At 46.7% G+C, this 20,357-nt stretch overlaps 1 protein-coding gene across 4 annotated transcripts in view; it reads right to left on the bottom strand.

The window, feature by feature from the left end:
- Positions 1–981: 981 nt before the first annotated feature.
- The window catches only part of LUZP1 (leucine zipper protein 1), a 67,595-nt gene continuing 48,219 nt past the window's right edge, over positions 982–20,357 (bottom strand). For 3 of the 4 annotated variants that reach the window (XM_083750703.1, XM_083750701.1, XM_083750702.1), the window contains 3 exons: positions 13,111–16,393; positions 4,949–5,147; positions 982–3,584 (listed from right to left, as the gene is read on the bottom strand). In XM_083750703.1, coding sequence (XP_083606829.1) covers positions 4,965–5,147; positions 13,111–16,275 — 3,348 coding nt within the window. In that variant the 5' untranslated portion in view covers positions 16,276–16,393 and the 3' untranslated portion in view covers positions 982–3,584; positions 4,949–4,964. Of the gene's footprint in view, positions 3,585–4,948; positions 5,148–9,441; positions 10,157–10,198; positions 11,030–11,393; positions 16,394–20,357 lie in introns of those variants that run through there. The other variant, XR_014567132.1, reaches the window with a different exon arrangement.

Genomic DNA, 20,357 nt, shown 5'->3' with positions numbered 1-20,357 from the left:
GAAGTGTGCATGCACACGAAAGCTCATACCAAGAACTGACTTAGTTGGTCTTTAAGGTGCTACTGGAAGGAATTTTTTTTGTTTTGACTATGGCAGACCAACACGGCTACCTATCTGTAACTGGTTCCTTTAAGTTTTCCCTTTTTGTAAAAATCAGCTGTATCAGTGCAGCTTTCAGAGGTGCTATCAGCCTAGGAACAAGGGACACTTGCCCTCATCCTTCTGTGTCTGGCTCAAATGCCAAACCCTTTATTCTTGGGCGACTTTTACTTGGACCCAGATACCTAGCTTTCTGACTCTGAGCACTCAGTCCTGGAGAAAGGGTCGTTCAGAACGATCTCCGTGTAGGGTTAAACTTGTGAACGCATTAGTCATGCAGAAAATAGTTTCAAATTCAAGTGAATAATCTCTAGCTCTTATGGTAAATGGAGTGCTCAGAGGGGGTGGAGCATTTTCCAGATCCTGTGAGAAGTTTGCAGCGTTGAATGTGGTCAAGCCAGCTTTCCAACAGGGGAAAAAAGTTGCCTGGGTTGTCGTTTGCATGGTGGGGCTTCTTTTGCACCAGAAAATCAGGCAGGGCGTTCTAAGGGCACTCAAAGTGTCACTGCTTTGAACAGGCACAATGAAAATGGCTTCAATTTCATCATGCAGAGGAGGGGAAATGTCCAATAAGGCTGCATTCCTAAGTATAATTACAGACAAACAAGTCCAAGAGGAACTTATTTTCATATAAATAAGTTTCAGTAAGGGGCTATTTTATCACTTTATGAACTAGTGGTCTTGGAGCTGGTGCACGTCACAGGAAATTCTAGGCATTTATGACCCAGCCAAACAAACGGCTCAGATAGCAACACCCTCCTCCCCGTTGGTTGGTGGCTTGCTTTAATTTTCAAGTAGGCTGAGATCCAACATCAGCGTTGAATCGAACTTTTCAGGTGCTAAAGTGCTTTCTTGAATCAACTACGACATGGCTTTTAAAAATTTAGCAAAAACAATCACCATCCTACTTTGGATTAAATCACAGCCCCCCATTGAACGCTAGACGGGCACCATCTGAGCATAACGGGGCATGTCAGTTCAAAATGGCTGCTTACAGATCAGTTATTGCTGAGACCTTTATGTAAACAGACTACCCATCAATGGAAGCAAGCTAAAATCTGTGAATTGCCCCCCCGGTGAGAGGCCTGTAATTGGTGAATGAAAGTGGGACCACAGATATGCTGTGATTACATCACAAAGAGACGGGAGCATGAAACACAAGGTTCTAGACCTCAACACTGAAAATATGCGTGAAAGAGCATGGGCAATACTTGAGATGATCTCATTGTTTGGCTTCTGTGCCTTCCCCAGTCCACTGACAAGCAGGAGAGCACGTGAAAATGTGAATGATTCATACAAGTTGCAGAAGTTAACTTTTGTTAGCACAGTTCGGATAATAATAATTTTAAAAAGATGGTGCACACCCTTCTGCCCACCTCTGTGAGAAATCAGTACGTAACAATGGTGCCTTTTATAGCACTGCTAGCCAAACTCAGGGGCATGTAAACTTATTCTTAGAACACTCAAGCTTCAGGGAGAAGCTTGTGAACACTTTTAACCACTTGGTCCGATAAATGGCACCATTGCCCACATTCTGTGCCTCTCACATCTGAATCAGTTAAAATATGTTTTTTAAAACCTTTGGCTGAATTAAAAACTGTTGGGTAAAGGATAGAGTAGGAACCACAGCAAACCTCAGTTATTTCTAACGGTTCACAATGTATTATTATTTTTTAATAAAAAAGGCAAAGAAGTGAATCCGGGGTGTTTTTTTCCTAAACCAGGTTTTCCATCTGAAACCCTGGAAGCTCTTGGCTTTTCGCAGAGTCGCAGGCTTCACCTAACTGTGCATGTGTGAACTCCGGGCAGAATGAATACGCTTTATGCACCAAACCCATGTGGTAATGCATTGCTAATGCACATTAAACTCTCTACCTAACTTTTAAAACATTGTTTTGTTCCCAATTCCTTTTCATTGGGAGTGAAACTGAGCTGCCTCCTTAAGTCTGAATGGATTACCTCTGCTTGGAGGGAGAGTGGCAGGGACATTGTTCCTCGAGGGAACAGTGCTGTCCAATCTGCCACCAAATGGATACCTAGAAAGGCCTGGCAGGGGAGGTGGGTACAAAACACTTACGTTTACAGCAGCATCTAAGCCTTATGTGCCAAATGCATGGGGGAAGACTGAGAAGACTAGGCCAAGGTGAGCAGCTGCCGTGGCACTGGTGGGGTCCAACGTTCTGTCTGCTGACTCGGGTGCAGAAGAGGGCAATCGCTGTGTCTCTGGATGAGTCTCCGCTGGTCCCTTTGCCCATGCAAGTGAAGAGTGAGGTAGCAGAAATAAAGGAATAACACCCCCCCCGATATGTTGAGGTGCTGAACAAAGGAGCCTCTTCTTCCCCACTTTTCTGAGCAGGTTGTGCCAAATGCCCAGTGGCTGCCCCAGTCCTGAGTTGTGGTGCAGCCCACACTGAGGCCTCAGGCTGTTAGTTCAAGTAATGCGCCACAGGCTCTTCCAAGCAAGCATGGCCCCACGGAGCACTCTGCCTCCTTTGACTGGGATGACAATGGGCTCAGGGTGTCGGCGAGGTTTCTTGCTCCGCCTGATTTGAGTCCAGCCAGAGTTTGGATCCTGCGAGGCTTGCGGGCAAGGAAGGAAGCGAAGGCAAGAACTCAAGCGCTTGGGGAGGGAAGGGGCTGCTTCTTCAGCACCCAGCCTGCAGAGCGGGAGATGGGCGAAAATCTTGGATGTCATGCTTATTGCTTATGTGTCAGGCTCAGGCAGAAGTACTTGCAAATGGCCACGCCATTGCAGTGCAGGTATGCTGCGAGAGAGCTATGGCTGGTGGGAAGCAATGGCCTTGGAGTGGGGTTCCTGGAACTGTGTCATTCCCCTCCCCGCACCATCCTTTCCGGAGCGGCATCTCAGAGAGTACTTGCAGCACACGGAAACCAGCTTCAATGTAAACTTCTTTCTGAAGATGGAACAGCAAAAATCTGGCGAGGAACAGAAATTCTCAACGTGCCGTTCTGGGCTTTTGAGATCCGGCAAGCAGGTGTGTCTGGGGCAGTTCTTACTTCTTGCAGTGGTTACCAACACACATCCGCACACACAAAACCACACCTCTTGCTTCTCCAGGAAAAAGCGCGGCAGATGGCAGAGGTCAAGGCTGTTCGCCTCAAAGGTTTGTCCAACCTGATCCAAAGTTATTGGGTACCTCCTAGAGAGATGCAGAGCTGTTTACCAGCCATGGGTTACCATTGATTCAAGCTCAATAAGATTTCAGAGTGGGATTCCCCTGAGCGAAGTGTCTGCGGCCTCCTCCAGGGAGGAGAAGGAAAACACAAAGCCACCTTTAAAAAAATAAAAAAATAAAATCATCCACCCAAGGCTAGTGGGCAGAAAGGACCTTGAGCACTGAAGGGGTTAAAAGTCAGGCACTGTACATGTCCCTGTGTTGGACTGGCTGCAGGGAAGAGACCAGTGTAGGGATGAAGAATGAAGCTCAGCTTCTGGAGGTCATGCAACTGGAGGGGGAAAGACCCTAGGGAGAGAGAAGGTGGGGGGGGAGTCACCACATTAAGCCATCAGACAATAATTCTTTTTCACAGATCTCTACTGCTTTGCTCTTCCTGGTCTGCGCAGTCACACCTACAGGAGTGGGAAGAAGAGTACTGCAGGGTCAGATCAAATCGCCATCGAGTCCATCTAGCGTCGTTTTCACAATGGCCAACCAGAAGAGAAGCTTGGAAGCAGGACCTGAACACAACAGCACTCTCTCCACACTTGTGACTCCCAGTAAATATGGGTCATGGGTGGCGCTGTGGTCTAAAACCACTGAGCCTCTTGGGCTTGCCGATCAGAAGGTCAGCGGTTCGAATCCCCAGAACGGGGTGAGCTCCCATTGCTCTGTCCCAGCTCCTGCCAGCCTATCAGTTTGAAAGCACGCCAATGCAAGTAGATAAATAGGCGGGAAGGTAAACGGCGTTTCCGTGCACTCTGGTTTCCACTCTGGTCACGGTGTTCCATTGCGCCAGAAGCGGTATAGTCAAGCTGGCCATGTGACCTGAAAAGCTGTCTGTAGACAAACACCAGCTTCCTTGGCCTGAAAGCAAGATGAGCACCACAACCCCATAGTTGCCTTTGACTGGACTGAACTGTCCAGGGGTCCTTTACCTCCCCCCTTTTTTTTACTGCCAGTAAATGTCATGCATAGACAGACTGCATACATTTGCAGGCCCAATTCAAAGTTCCAGTTCTAAACTACAAAGCCTTTTTACAGATTGGGATCCCAACATCTTAGGGAACATTTCTCCCAGTATGCATCCACCTCTCGGACCCTTACATAATTATCTGAGCCTTCCTCTTCATGTCTACTCCAGGAGAAGTACGGAAGGCTGCCAAGAAAGAGGGACTTGCCAGGAGTGGCCCCTCCAACTGTGGATTGCTCTCCCCAGGAGGCCCGCCTGGCATCAACCTTGCAATTCTTTTCAGTGGTAGGTCAAGATTTACCTCTGCTGATTTTGTTATTAGCTGTTTTGATGGTGATTATGCTAATGTTTGTGCGGGTGGTTGGTGGTTTTCAGTTATTTGAAGTTGTGGTCAGTTTGTTCATGGTTTCCTGAAATGGAATCCATTTTTATACGACTTCTGTTCCACACACACAAACCACCTTGAAATCGCACGGCATGAAGCCATACATGGAGCAATACATTATCATCACCATTCATGGAAAGCCTGTGACATTTTTGCATATGCAGGGAGACTTCGATCAGATGCTTTCAAGCAAGTGATTTGCATGCTGCCCTGTCCAACTTAAGCACATGGCTGAGATGGCACAGTCAGGCACTACCCATAAGAGGACAAAGTGGGAACAAGGACCTCTTGTTTAAAACAACACAAACATACCTCAACATCAAGAGGCTCAGTTGTCTTCTGAGCAGCCTTTGGTCCAACGCCTCCGCTCCTCAGCCTTGCTGTCCGACAGCTGGCGTGTGGCCTCCAGCCTGGCGTCTGGCCTCTTCCTCGGTGTGTCAGCCCGGGCAAGCTGCTCAGAGGAGCCAAATGGTTTTCTTCTGGAACTGGGAACAAAATCTTTGTTTTCCTCCTGTACCAGAACCGGGAAAAAGGTTGGGTGCTTTAATATGATGGAGCCTCGCAGGAGTTGCTTCCAGACACAGAGTCTGGGTAAAGCCATCAAGCCCTGCCCTCTCACTTCCCCCAGGGTGAGTTTTCCCTCCCCAAAGCCCGACTCCATGGTTTGGTAGGAAGGCTGTAAGCTTTCTAAAAACATAAGCCACACAGTCCCCAAGTCTCCCTCTCCAGCCCTGCTTTCCCTTTTGGTCAGCAGCCACAGGGCTCTCTCATTTCCTTTCTTCTCGTTGCAGCTAGGATATCAATAGTGGGAAAGTGAGAAACATCCTCAGCCCCCTCCACCGAAAACTGGTACCAGGCGTATTTGATGTCTGGCTTTGATGGAGAAACTTACTCATAATTTGAGACTGGCCAAAGGCCAAGCTAAACCAGACAAGTTGGAAAATGTGCGGTTTCCATTTCTGACTTTTATTAATTCCACCTCCAAAGGTCTGAAGCCCTCTGCTCTGTATGCTGGCTTTGCGAGAGACTCTGCGCATTTGCGTGACTGGTTCACCGTTTTTCTTGTTCTGTATTTGGCACACTGGCTTTGTAGTCCCACCTACCATGTATCTTAATTCACAGGGGGGGGGGGAGGGAGAGAATGATATGAGATCTGCATTTGTTCAATTGTACTTTACTGATCTTTTCTTGATCTTGGATGAAAAATTACTACAATGCCTTAAAAAGCAAAAGAAACAAAGAAGGGTAGCAGCAGCCAGCAAGGAGCCTCCTCTCAATGCCTTCCAGTGGATTTAGAAATGCCTATCTGTGCAAACACATTGTTGAGACACGGAAGTTAAGAACTGCTGCAGCACTCACAGAGTCAAGGTGCACTTCCTGGGCCAGCAAATAGGAGAGAAATAGGAAGATCAAAACATAATAATAATAATAATAATAATAATAATAATAATAGTTGTTGTTGTTGTTGTTGCAGCATGTATATCCCACCTTTTTCTGCAAGGAGCTCACGGTGGCAAACTTGTTTCTCCCCTCACCTCATTTAATCAACAACAACCCTGTGAGGTAGGTTGGGTTGGGAGGCAGTGACTGGCCCCAAATCACCCAGCCAGTTTCATGGCCGCATGGGGATTTGAACCCTAGTCTCTCAGGTGCCAGTCCAACCAGCGTACCAATGAACCGCTCTAGGCATAACAGTCTGACAATTTACAATTTATGAAGTGGACCAATATTTCCCTCCCTCTCTTTTTTTAAAAATCATCTTCAACTTCTTTGGAGCACCTAGTAAGTGAAGCACAGCACCACGTACAGAAAATGTCTTTTAAAATGCTCTAGGAAGCAACCTAGGGACGCGGGTGGCACTGTGGGTTAAACCACAGAGCCTAGGACTTGCCAGTCATAAGGTCAGCGGTTCGAATCCCTGTGACGGGGTGAGCTTCTGTTGCTCAGTCCCTGCTCCTGCCAACCTAGCAGTTCGAAAGCACATCAAAGTGCAAGTAGATAAATAGGTACCGCTCCAGTGGGAAGATAAATGGCATTTCCGTGCGCTGCTCTGGTTCACCAGAAGTGGCTTAGTCATGCTGGCCACATGACCCAGAAGCTGTACTCTGGCTCCCTCGGCCAATAAAGCAAGATGAGCGCCGCAATCCCAGAGTCGGCCATGACTGGACCTAATGGTCAGGGGTCCCTTTACCTTCACCAAGCAACCGCACATCATATTGGGCAGGCCCCCTCCTGGGGTATTGTAAGGAGAAAAATATGTACAGTACCTTTTAGGGGCCTTGTATTGAGGGGGAAAGGTGGCTGTCTCCATAAATTCAAAAGGGGCAGCAATCTTTTTCTCAGGAGGGCATTCTGCAGGGTGGATAACAATAACCAAAATTTCCCTGCAATTTCACTTCTTACAAAAGACGGAACTGCCAGAAGGCCCTCAGAGCTAGACCTTGGTGTCCAGGCTGAATGATGGAGGTAGAGATGCACCTTCGGGTATACTGGGCCAAAGCCATTTAGGGCTTTAAAGGTCAACATCGACACTTTGAATTGTGCTCAGAAACATACTGGGAGCCAATGTAGATCTTTTAGGACCGGTGTTATGTGGTTCCAGCAGCCACTCCCAGTTGCCAGTCTAGTAGCCACATTCTGGATTGGCTGTAGTTTCCAAATCACCTTCAAAGGCAGCCTCATGTAGAGCGCACTGCAGTAGTCCAGATGGGACTTTGTTGAGGTGTGCGTTAAATAATAATAATAATAATAATAATAATAATAATAATACTGCACTTGCAGGCTACCACCAGCAGAGGGAGCTACAGCACAAGGCCGAGCTTTAATTTCAAGCTGGTATTATTCAAGTAGGGGCAGTAGCCAAACCCTACGTTCAAAAATCATTCTGTATGCGTCCCTCAGAATCACATGTCCTTTAAAACAAAAAGTGCATGCACGCACGCACTTTTAATTGTTGCCTTCTGCTTCCTTGAGCATTCGGAAGGCTGTGCGCTTGAGGTCTGCTAAGTCTTCGCTCTACCCGAAATCATCTCCGTGTTATGAATGTTTCGCTGATTATATTATTCGAACAAATGGCTATCACCAGAAAGGGAAGACCCTCCCTAATGTCAAGGCTTTCCCATTTCCAATTTTTCCTGTACACACGCACCCAGGTGGACAAAAGCAACAGGATTTGATTCTCATCTTCCATGTGTTCAAGAGACAGCTGCGAAACTAGAGCTCGTCACTTAGGAACATAGGAAGCTACCTGATACTGAGTCAGGCCAGTATCCCCAGGTTTTTAGGGGAAGCGGACAATCTCAGCAGTACCTGGAGATGCTGGGGACTGAACCCGGGACCTTCTGCATGCAAAGCACGTGTTCTACCACTGAGCTATGGCTCCTCTGTTAAAAGCTTCTGTTCAGGAAAATGGCACAGAAGTGAGTGGAACTACGCGGCCTTTTGATTACAATCAAACTATTTCACTGGAATGTGATTTGTCAAACTGCCTGGTCTTAGTACTCTGCACTACCTGTGACAGTACTTTAAAAGGTCATGATTTCCACCAAAGCATCTTGAGAGCTGTAGTTTGTTTAGGACGGCGGGAGTTCTGAAAAGGTAAAGGGACCCCTGACCGTTAGGTCCAGTCGCGGACGACTCTGGGGTTGCGGCTCTCATCTCACTTTACTGACCGAGAGAGCCGGCGTACAGCTTCCGAGTCATGTGTCCAGCATGAATGACTAAGCTGTTTCTGGCAAACCAGAGCAGTGCATGGAAACGACGTTTACCTTCCCGCCAGAGTGGTACCTATTTATCTACATGCACTTTGACGTGCTTTCAAACTGCTAGGTTGGCAGGAGCAGGGACCGAGCAACGGGAGCTCACCCCGTCACGGGGATTCGAACCGCCGACCTTAGGCTCTGTGGTTTAACCCACAGCGCCACACGTGTTCTTAGGAGACCTCTATTCCCCTTTCTCATAGAATACAATTCCCAGAGTTTCCTGGGAAGAGGGACTGTTAAACCACACTGAAAATTGTAGCTCTGTGAAGGGAAAAGGGATATATCCTAACAAGAGAGTCAGCAAGAGATTCCCCCACTTCTTAAGATCTTCCAAAAAAAGCTTTTGGCATATCTCAGTGTCTTTTGCAGATACAAATTTCTTAAAAAGTGATAAAACTCAACAAATAAATCCCAGGGCATGACCTTGAAGGGATACGATGCAGCAACTTTGCTGAAGCTAAGCAGGGCTGGGTCTGGATGAAAGACCCCCGTGGATCAGAGAATCGTGGCGTTGGAAGGGACCCTAAGGGTTCAACTCCCTGCAATGCAGGAATCTCAACGAAAGCATCCGTGGTAGAAAGAAAGGAAAGCTATAAATGAAATACTGTATTGGCCCGAATATAAGCCGCACTCGAATGTAAGCCGCACCTTTAAAATTGGGGGCGGGGGGGGGGGAGAAAAAAGAAAAAAATACCCATAAGGTTGTGAAAGAAGCCGCACTTTAATTTTTCAGTGTCGGAATTTGGGGGGAAAGTGAGGCTTATATTCAGGCCAATACGGTAAATGAAATCCTTCAGTAGCCAATGCTGATTGCGCTTTATGCTCATGATTCAAGTTGTTCTGAGATTGATCAGTTTCCTGTTGAGCTATATAATGCACTGTCGTTAGACCCATTTTCCTATCATTGATTAATCCGCAGATAACGCCCTTGTAAGCTGGGCGATTAAGACTTTTGTTACACTATATTTGCTAATGATTTTGAAATACGTTTACTTGTGTATCAGTGTATCCTTAATGCACTTATATTTGTGTGTACTTATTTTTTTTATTTTTTTTTGTCCATGCATTATGTATATATGAGGTGTCGCTGTGGCTGTTTTTCATTTCCACTGTCAGCAGGTGTTTAAGTTTGAGAAACGATATATATCTCCTACCTGTGACAGTATTGGGGCAATGGAAGGAACTGCCTAGGAGAGTCACAGGATATTTATAGCGCAGGTGTAAAAGAGCACAGAGAGGCAGAATTAGTACTTCCTGCCTTGCTGCATTCTAAATTTAAGGTGCCAAAAGTGTAAGAAGGGTTTAAAATTTCATTTCTCACTGACATGGTTCCTATTAGCACTGTAAATACTGCCTACATAATTTATTTTTAACAGATGGGATGGGAAGTGCTGCAGTCTGGAATGCTTCTGTTCAGTCACGCCCTCTTCCAGGAAACTCCATTCCACACACAAACACCCCCCTATAGTTTTGTGTGAACACCCAACAAACGGCCAGTCGTTATTCTGTGCCCAGTGGTGGGGTGTTTCTTTTCATTCCTTTCTTCTTCAATTAAACTTATAACTCCAAGGCCCATTGATTTCAGTGAAACCTAGGCACACTTTGGGCTGGTTAAGAAAAGCCCCCCTTCACACATTAGTCACATGATGGGAGATCACGTGATTACAGGGCCTTGGGACTGCACTGCCACCACTGCTGAAGCGAGGCTCCTCTTGGCTCTCTACCTGCCTGAAGCAAGGAAGCCTATGTGCATAAAGGTCTATGGGTACAGGGTTCCCCACCTCAGAAATCCAAATGCAACCCCATTTTGAATACCATTCTGATTGCCTCGACTCAAAAGGGATATATTTAGAGTTGGAAAAGGTTCAGGAAAGAGCAACCAGAATTATCAAGGGATGGAGCAACACTTCTGGGCTGCATCAACAGAAGTATAGTGTCCCGATGAAGAGAAGTAAGAGTACCACTCTATTCTGCCTTGGTCAGACCACACCTGGAAGACTGTATCCAGTTCTGGGCACCACAATTTAAGAAGGATGTTGACAAACTGGAATGTGTGCAGAGAAGGGCAACCAAGATGATCAAGGGTCTGGAAACCAAGCTTTATGAGGAGCACTGGAAGGAGCTGGGTATGTTTAGCCCGGAGAAGAGGGGACTAGGAGGAGATATGATAGCCATCTTCAAATATATTAAGGACTGCCATATGGAGAAGGGAGCATGCTTGTTTTCTCCTGCTATGGAGGGCAGCACTCGAACCAATGGCTTAAATTTGCAAGAAAGGAGATTCCAACTATACATTCGGGGGAAAACCTTCTGATGGTAAGAGCTGTGTGGCAGTGGAATTGACTCCCATGAGAGGTGTTGGACTCTCCTTCCTTGGAGGTTTTTAAGCAGAGGTTGGATGGCCATCTGTCAGGGATGCTTTAGCTGAGAGTCCTGCATTGCAGGGGGTTGGACTAGATGATCATTGGGTCCCTTCCAACTCTTGGATTCTATGCTGCTATGCATTTGGGTGGGTTTTTTTTTTTCATTTAGAGGAAAGGCAAGCAAGAGGTGACATGATAGAATTTTATAAAAATTATGCATACCCTGGAGAAAGTGGGCAGAGAAGAGTTTACTTTGCTCCCTCCTAACACTAGAACAGGGACGCGGGTGGTGTTGTGGGTTAAACCACAGAGCCTAGGACTTGCCGATCAGAATGTCAGCGGTTCGAATCCCCGCAACGGGGTGAGCTCCCATTGCTCAGTCCCTGCTCCTGCCAATCTAGCAGTTTGAAAGCATGTCAAAGTGCAAGTAGATAAATAGGTACCACTCCAGCGGGAAGGTAAACGGCGTTTCCGTGCGCTGCTCTGGTTCGCCAGAAGCGGCTTAGTTATGCTGGCCACATGACCTGAAAGCTATACGCCGGCTTCCTCGGCCAATAAAGTGAGATGAGAGCCGCAACCCCAGAATCGGCCATGACTGGACTTAATGGTCAGGGGTCCCTTTACCTTTAACACTAGAATTCAAGCACCAATTAGTTATTTAAATATTGACAAGAATCTCTCCACTACATTAGGTGCTACACTGACACCCCATCCCCAGTGAACTGCACACAGACAATATAAAGCAACTGACTGGATAGGAAGGGGCTGGGATATTTTGGTGCCTGAGATCTAAGTAGAACTCATTCCCCACCTCCTCCACAGAGCACAATCACTGTATAATGAAGAAAACAACTCATTTCAGTTCATCAAATAAAGGTGAAATTTATGACAACTCAGTGAAATAGTAAGAATTATTTAAAAGTGTGCCCATCTCTCTCTCTCTCTCTCTCTCTCTCTCTCTCTCTCTCTCTCTCTCTCTCTAATTAGCATGGATTATGCTGGAAAGTTACCCAAGGACCATGCCTCAACAGGTCAGACATGTTAAGAGTACAATTCTATAAATGTCTATGCAGAAGAAAACCCCACAAGAATTCACTGAAGCTTAGTCCCAGGTAAATTGGTACTAAACTGTAGCCACAGTCTCTCTCACTTGGCCATCGATGTTGACATCCAGGGTTTGTGCTTAGCCAGGCTTCCTCAAACTCTGCCCTCCAGATGTTTTGAGACTACCATTCCCATCATCCCTGACCACTGGTCCTGCTAGCTAGAGATCATGGGAGTTATAGGCCAAAAACATAGGGAGGGCCAAGGTTGAGGAAGCCTGTGCTTAGCTAAGGGATGGGGACAAGTCAGTACAGCACATGATCCAATGAAGAGGTATGGGTTGCTGGTATTTAAATTCCTATTTGGTGTTTATTAGAATCTGGGTGACTCTGCTATTTGGGGTGAGGTAAGGTGGGTAGTGACAGGGAAGGGGGCTTTTTCAGACGTGACAACCCATTTACAGAATTCTGTAGCCAAACAGGTTTGCCTTACACTCACTTTGTTGTCTTTTGAGAACCAGGCAAACCCAAGAAGTTTCCTTTCCACTGGATTTTTTTTGGGCAAGAAAGGAACAACAGGGCTCCCTTCTGAGCAGCAGGAGCAACTCCCTCTGTTTCTTTCATCTCCCATATCCCACAGAAATGAGAAAAGCCCCCGTCTCTCCCCAATGCCAAATAATGCAGGGAAGGAAAGTGATGACGAGCACAAACGACAGCTGGCTCATAAGCCAAGTCAACATTTGTGCAGCCCTGCCCAAGGTCATGTACAGTGGTACCTCGGGTTACATACGCTTCAGGTTACAGACTCCGCTAACCCAGAAACAGTGCTTCAGGTTAAGAACTTTGCTTCAGGATAAGAACAGAAATCGGGCTCCGGCGGCACGGCGGCAGCGGGAGGCCCCATTAGCTAAAGTGGTGCTTCAGGTTAAGAACAGTTTCAGGTTAAGTACGGACCTCCGGAACGAATTAAGTACTTAACCCGAGGTACCACTGTATTTTATATTTTACTATTTGACCGTTTTAATTGTTTAAAAGAACTCTGCAGGCGGCCTTCTATGAAGCTGCAAAAGGCAAATATTATACAAATAAACACATACATAAAATATGCCAATGTTATTATTGTATTATTACATATCAAGGGGATGGGGAAGCCAAGACTGAGACAGTTTCCTACTTTCATAGCAAGTGTAGCCCATACCCTCAAAAAAGTTTCATCTTCCCCTTGATTTTTTTTAAAAAGATATTTCCCCGCCTGACTTGATTTAGGAATGCAAAAGTTTTACGGTAAAAGTTCGGAGCACACTTACCGGTAATACTGTGCAGCTCCAAGGGGAAGCAGTCGCAGGATCACTAATGCCGCTCCGCTGGCCAAGCATCTCGGATGCAGTTAAGCTACTTTTGGTCCTTCTAGAGTCTAATTCCAGAGCATTCCAAGAGTTTATACCAGCGCTGGCCCTTCTGGAATTCTGCTCAATTGCATATATGCGTGCACTAGTCCCTTCTGGTTTGTGGGGGTCCGTAGATGACCTATATGGATTTCGAGGGGTTGCATTTTCAACCGCCTTCGTCGCAGAGTCCTCCGACGATTGCAAGCCCCGTCGCGTTCGCCACGCGCTTCTCACCGTGACGTGTTTGGTGTCGGGCGAGTTGGCCTCTGAAGCACCGTGGCTCTTCCAGTTGATTGTCTCCACAGGCGGCTCACTGTTCTTCTCGCCGAATTCAGAAGGTTTTATCGTGATGCTGCTTTTTGAGACGACCGTTTCCACCCTGCTCCTAGGAGCAGGGTCCCCGTTCTTCTCAGCCTCGGGTAACTTCAGGGTTATATTGCTCTTGTTAATCGGTATCTCGTAAGGTGTGCTGGTCGCGTTTGTCCCCAGCGAAAGCTCATTCGGAAGCACTCGGATGTTGCTGGCAGATATGTGCTGCTGTTCTTTCGCGGCATCGCTCGCGCTGGTCCTTTGAGTCACAGGCTCAGATGGGTAAATGGTGATGCTGCTTGTCATTTTGTGTGACACCGTCTTGAAGACAGGCTGCTGCTTTTCAGAGCTGGCTTCTGGCCCTGTGCCGCCCATGATTTCCTTCACGTCCTTTTCCACAATCGCAGGCTTGATGACGGCTTTAGACCTCAGTGCTTCTCTGGGACTGAACTGCCTTCTTGATTTCGTCCCTGTAAGGGCAGCGGCTGAAGAAGCCCTGGAGGACCTGCTGAGCTCTTCCTCGCTGCTAGTACTTTTATCGTTTTCAAAAGGAGATGTTCGAATACCCCTCTTGGAGCTTGCGAACTCTCTAGATGCAGGTTCCCTTTTCAGCCCTACGTCAGCAGCAGCAGCAGCAGAAGCAGTTGCCATTTTACTTGTCTCTTCTTTGGTGCTGAATTTTTCATGGCTGTTGGTGTTGATAGCTCTGGCCCTTGCAGAAGTGGGTTTTAGGCCCCCGTTGTTAGAGTTTGCTGAGGCAGCGGTCTGATCCATTTCTTCCTTCTGAGGATCTGAGGGACTCTGCAAGAGATCTTCCTGACTTCTTGAAATGAGCCAAGACTTTGCTAAAGGTGAGGGCTTTACCATTCCGTGTGGAAGTTCTCTTTCCTGGGAGTTTACTGCCTTTGGAGAGCTCTCTTCCAAGTGCTGCCTGCGAGATGAGACCAAAGCGGTTTCCATCTTTGAGGTGGCAGGTTCAGCAGCTAACGTCTCCGTAGAGAGGTAATTCCTATAGGACAAAGCAGTTCCATTGGAGGCCCCGCGGTTAGTTTTTGAGATGCGAGTCTCTGTCGAAAGAGCAGGTTGTTCTGCAACGTGCGTCTTAATTCCCTTTTCAGAAGGCGATATGGAGGTTTCCGTTTTGCTGGGCTTCTCTTCAAGTTCGTCAGACTTACAGTGATGAGCGTCGTTGGGTGATTGGGAGGTTTTTTCCACTTTGCTCCTCAACGCACTCTCGTTCTTGGGTTTCGAAGAGGCTTTCCAAGACTTGTGCTCCTGTGCTGCCGGTGGGTAACGACTAAGCACAGATGGCTGCTCTCTAGATTTCTTTACTTCCGCTGGTGGGTTTCCACTGTCTTTCTGCGAGGAAAAGTGCATGCCCAGCGTGGATTTGTCTTCTGTCCGTTTAGCATCAGTTGCTAAGGTGTCCAATAACGCTGATGTGCTCGATGCTTTGGCTGCTCTCCTGCTATTTAGGTTAGGGCTGGTGACCCTCTTGCTGCCTTGGCTCTCGCTATTAAATGAGAATTCTCGGTTGCGTATTCTCTCCCGCCTGTGCTGAGGAGAAAGTTCCCGAGACTTATGCTTAGAAATAGCTGACTCCGCTGTGACAGCTCTGTGTTTGGGTCTGTCGTGCTTCACTCGGCTAGGTAAGTTAATTTCCTCTGTTTCTGCCTCACCATTCTCCAGTTCTTTCTGCTTCTTCATCTGCGTTTTTATTTCTTCAAGTTGGCCTATGAGGAGCTTATTTTTGTTTTGCTCGCTCAAGTAGCTGTCATGCAGGTCATTATTCTTTGCTCTCAGGGTTTTGAGCTCTTCTTCTAAAGACTCAAAGTGTTTGATCTGAGTCTTTAGCTTCTCAATTTCTTGGTTGAGGTCCTTCACTTTGTTGTCTTCTTGATTCTTATTCTTCTGATTTTCTGACTTGTTCCGAGTTTCGTTTTCCACAAGCTTTAGGTATTCCAAACTCCCTTTTCTCCTCGTTTCCTTCGAGGACAGCGCCGAAGTTGTCAAGTCAACTTCAATCCTCAGGTCATTTCTGTCCAGAATACTATTGGATGATCTTTCCAGCAGGTTAGATGTGTTTCGCGTTTGATCTGCCCGGTTCAGTTTATTATTTTGCTCAAGCTTTTGTGTCAGCTCTTGTATTATTTTCTCATTCTGCTTCTCCTTCTCAGTGAAGTGTTTCTTTTCGTTAACAAACGTGAGAGCTAGCGACTTAAGCTTTTCCAGTTCACTCACTAAGCTCTGCTCAGTTTTATCCAGCCTGTCTTCAGATTGCTCAAGTTCCTTTACTTTAGCCCTAAGAACTTCCAGTTCCGTTGAGATTTTCTTCGTCAAGTTTTTCTCCTCGTTGAGGCTGAGGCAGAGCTGAGTACAGTCATTCTTGCTTCTGCCAAAAGCTTCCTCCAGCTTTTCCAGCTCTGCCATTCGCTTCTGAAGCCGCTCAATTTCGGATTTCAGCTCCCGAGTGAGACTTTCCTCCTCCTCCAGTTTCTCCTTCATCAGCTGGCAAAGCTCTTCCGCTTTCCTGATCTCCTCATCCTTCCCTTCAATTTTCAAGACTCTTTTGCGCAAAACTTCCACATCGGCCAGCATGCTTGAGTTGCTGCCTTCTGCCTGGATAACTTTGTCCTGCAAGTCCAGCAACTCATCCTCAGCTTTCTGGAGGTTTTTCGTCGCTTCCTCTAATTCATCGAGACGGCGGCCGAGACTCTGGAGCTTGAAACGTAAGTGACGATTCGACGTCTCTTTATAAGCTGAATAGTCCGCCATGTTTGTTCTACCCCCCTGCTTTCAGTTTTTTTCCCCAGATGGGAGTGAGGAAATGGATTTTTATAACTCTTTATTCTTCTACTTGTTTCATTAAGTTCCTTGGGAAGATGACCAGCACCTGGAAAGAGAAAGCAGGTGGTGAGTATAATGGAAAGGATATTTCTAACTGCTTTTCTTTCCAAGAGCTGTGATTCAAATTGATCTGATTGGTAGAGGAAGGGCGATTGCACAGAGGCAGAACACATGCTTTGCATGCAAAAGGACCCAGGTCCAGTCCCTGCCATTTCGAGATAGGACTGGAAAAGACTAATGTACACCCCCCACCCTGAAAACTGCTGTCAGTCAATGTGTAGGCAATGCCAAGCTAAATAACAGTTTTCTGTCACACATGCAGAACAGGTCCCGACGAGCCTGGATAGCTCAGTTGGTTAGAGCGTGGTGCTGATAATGCCAAGGTCACAGGTTTGATCCCTGTAAGCTGCATATTCCTGCATTGCAGGGGGTTAGACAAGATCCTTAGGGTCTCTTCTACGCCTGCAATTCTACGATTCAAGGTTTGTTATATTGCCACCAAGGATGCTGGACAAGGGTGATGCAGAAGCAGCCAGCCCTTATGTGTTTATCCTCACAAGACTGTCATGAGGCGCATTAAAGGCCATTGCGCCGCCTTTCTGCGAAGCCTGTTTAGAAATGACTCACATCCCGCAGGCAGAAGGTCATTTAGCAGCAACTCGGCCACCTGCGGCCTCTGCGAAAGCAGGCCACGCTCTTTTCCTGAAGTTGCCACTTTGAGCAGAAGGCATAGGCAGTGTTCCATGTCCAGAATTTCAAGATAATGCAGCCCCTCATCTCCCCAACCCAGCCTTGAAGGGGTGGGGGTGGGCTGCGTATTTCCAAAGGTATGCAACATTCTCAGCTCTGATCATAATGAGTCCCATTATGCCAAGGGGAAGGAGGAAAACAACAGAGAAAGTCCCCACAAAAGTGACAAAGGGGGAGGGAAGAGAAGGGAATGCCCAATTTTATGATGACACAACATATACGAGCAAGCCAAAAATATACTTCTGTATCCTCCTTTTATCTGGCAGCGACCTTCCTTTCCAACAGTATCCTGATGCCATCTGTTTGCAAGGGCAGAAGTCTCTGTCCCAATTCCCACCTCAGGTGTGAGTCACAAGGTTATAATGCAGTTCTCCAGTTTTGCAAAGGGGAGCCGCTGTTCTTCTCCCAAAAGGGTCGGGAATTTCCTCTTCCCTGCCCGTCACTCAGTACCTGGGGGCTGAGGAAGGTGCAGAAAGGGGGTCAGGAGGAAATGAGAAAGGGGTTGGAGCAATTCGCCTATTGGGAAAGGTTGCTTTTTAGTTTTAGGAACATGGGGAATGTGCTACAGGTGCATATTGTTTTACGTGGCATGGAGAAAATGGGACACAGGCCTCTCACGTAATTCTAGATCCCAGAAAAACCCAAGTTGCATGTTGGGTGGGTATCACAAAGCTCATAGCTAAACTATGGGATTCAGTGCTGCAAGGTGCGATGGTCCACCAGCACAGATGGCTTTAAAAGGGGAAACAGACAAATTCATGGAGCATAAGTCTACCAATGGCTACCATTCATGACGGCTGTGTACTACCACCTCATGTCTGATCTGAACCCATGGAGAACCACTGCCAGTCATTATAGAAACAACAATGGTCTTTAATAGTCCAACTTGGCAGAAGACAACTCCCTGTGTCCGTATGTCGGAAGGTGTGCAGCAGTGTTCTATGACAGCTGAAGCTTCCGAGTCATCTTCATGGGTAGTCCCATGTGAAACCAACTGCAGTAATCAAGGCTCAAAGTTTCAGAAGCGTGGATTGGCATCACCTTGGTCTCACCTTGCCATAAAATGGCCTCCTAATTAGCCCAAGATTGGGGGGGGGGGGAGCACCTCCTGGCAACAGCACTAGGATCCAGTATTACACCCAGGGTTTGTGCTTAGCCAGTCACAAAAACCCTATTGGTCACCGGTAGGCTGATCCCCTCCAGACTAAGGCTATTTCTCAACCATCCCCACCTCCAGCTTGTCTAGGTTCAATTTTAACTTATTCACCCTCAGCCATTTGAACATGACATTCAGACCCTGGTTCAGGACAAAGATAAAGCTTGTTCACACATTACACTGAACCCAGGTACATGCTGTCCCTGTTCATGTTCAAGTCGTTGTGTGAAAGAGTGCAGCTTGTTCATTTGTGCATTTCAACTATTTGTGGACAGTGGTACCTCGTGTTATGTACCATACTCCTTACGAACGCTTTGGGTTACGCCCTCCACTAACCCGGAAGTAGATGCCCCTTGTTGTGAACTTTGCCTCGGGATGTGAGCGGAAGTCGCACTCCAGCAGTGCGGCAGGCGCCATTAGCGAAAGCGCACCTCGTGTTACGAGCGTTTTCTGGTTACGAACGGACCTCTGGAACTAATTAAGTTCGTAACTGGAGGTAGCAATGTACACAGATTGTGCACTCACTATCAGCTGTAAACAACCCTGTAACTTGATCCTGAATGTTCTGTTATTTTTAATTGTTTCATTTATGGGTCCCTTTACACATGAACAGTCCCAAAGCAACTCAAAATATATTTAGAGTGAGGTCTAAATATACAGTGTAGCAATATATATTGATCACCCTCCTATCAATTCCTATCAATTTACATTGACAGATGAAATCAATTGGATCGTTCGGTTGAACTGCTAAAGCAAATCATTTGGAAGGCATTCCCCTAAACACTTGTTAAATGTAGCAGGCAACGCAACAGAAGATCATGGTCTACGGTACCAAAAGCTACAGGCAGATCCAGCAAGACCAGAAATGAGGAATTTCCCTTAACAAGTGCACAGAATCATGAAACTGTAGAGTTGGAAGGGACTCCGAGGATCATCTAGTCTGACCCCCTGCAATGCAGGAAACTCAGCTAAAGCATACATGACAGATGGCCAGCCAACCTCTGCTTAAAAACCTCCAAGGAAGGAGAGTCCACCGCCTCTCGTGGGAGTCTGTTCCACTGCCGAACAGCTCTTACTGTCAGAAAGTTTTTTCTGAATCTCCTTTCTTGGAACTTGAAGCCATTGGTTCAATACGAAGCTCAATACAAAGATCATACACCGAGTCAACTAACGTCTTCTCCGTCTCACTGACGATGCAGAAACCACACGGGAAAGGATGACTTTCGAATGTGACCTAGAAGGACCCAGCACTTAACAGACACCATGGGAAATGTAACTGCAAGCACCTTTACTCCTAATGTGCTTCTTGACTGAAGGCTCCTTCGCACAGCTATCCCAGAGGGATCTACCAGGACTAGTCCTCTTCAGCAAATCCTCATTCATCCCTACATAATAAAAGGGGCCACACTAGCCTTGTGGTCTGATTTGCCCTGCTGCGATAGCCTTGCAACATTTTGCCTTCAGTAGCCAAAGAGCTAAGTGATGCTATCCCAATGAACAATCTTGTGGTGCAAATGGCTATTTGATGTTATTCACAGGGTTCCTTGTCTGCAAACCTTATGACTACTGAAAGTCACTGAGGGCAATTATGGTGTTTATCTTAAGAAACACGGGTAATGATGGCTGGCACCTGTGATTTTAGTAGGAGCCTGTCACAAGTCCATTGCTGTATGGGCTGTTGTTTCCTTAGGACCTTTGATCTCTTCAAGTGCTAGACAGGGAAAATTCACAGACAATGAAGGGAGAAGAACAGAGGGAGAGGGGGCAGGTGATGGACTTATGACATGCCCCCACAGACATCACCACCTCCTGGCTGTCAGTTCTTTTACAGGAGGAATTCAAGTGCACACTGGTACTTTAGGTTTGTGCATTTAAAGTGGATTGAAGCACGACAAACCCACTTTTAAAAAATAAAAAGTGTGGTTTGGAAAGTGACAGGGAAATGCATTGAACTAATGATTAACAGGATGGTGTATAAACACCCCACAAGCAAATCAGAATGAATGAAAGATTGTAGAGTTGGAATAGAGACCCCAAGGGTCATCTAGTCCAACCCCCCGCAAAGCAGGAATCTTAGCATGAGGTCCTGTATCCAATTTGAAAC

This window comes from Podarcis gaigeae (assembly GCF_964106915.1).
Source record: "Podarcis gaigeae genome assembly, chromosome: 8".
NCBI classification, from domain to species: Eukaryota; Metazoa; Chordata; class Lepidosauria; order Squamata; family Lacertidae; genus Podarcis; species Podarcis gaigeae.
The sequence above is the reverse complement of the archived record's forward strand: the minus strand, read 5'-3'. Positions and strand labels throughout refer to the sequence as shown.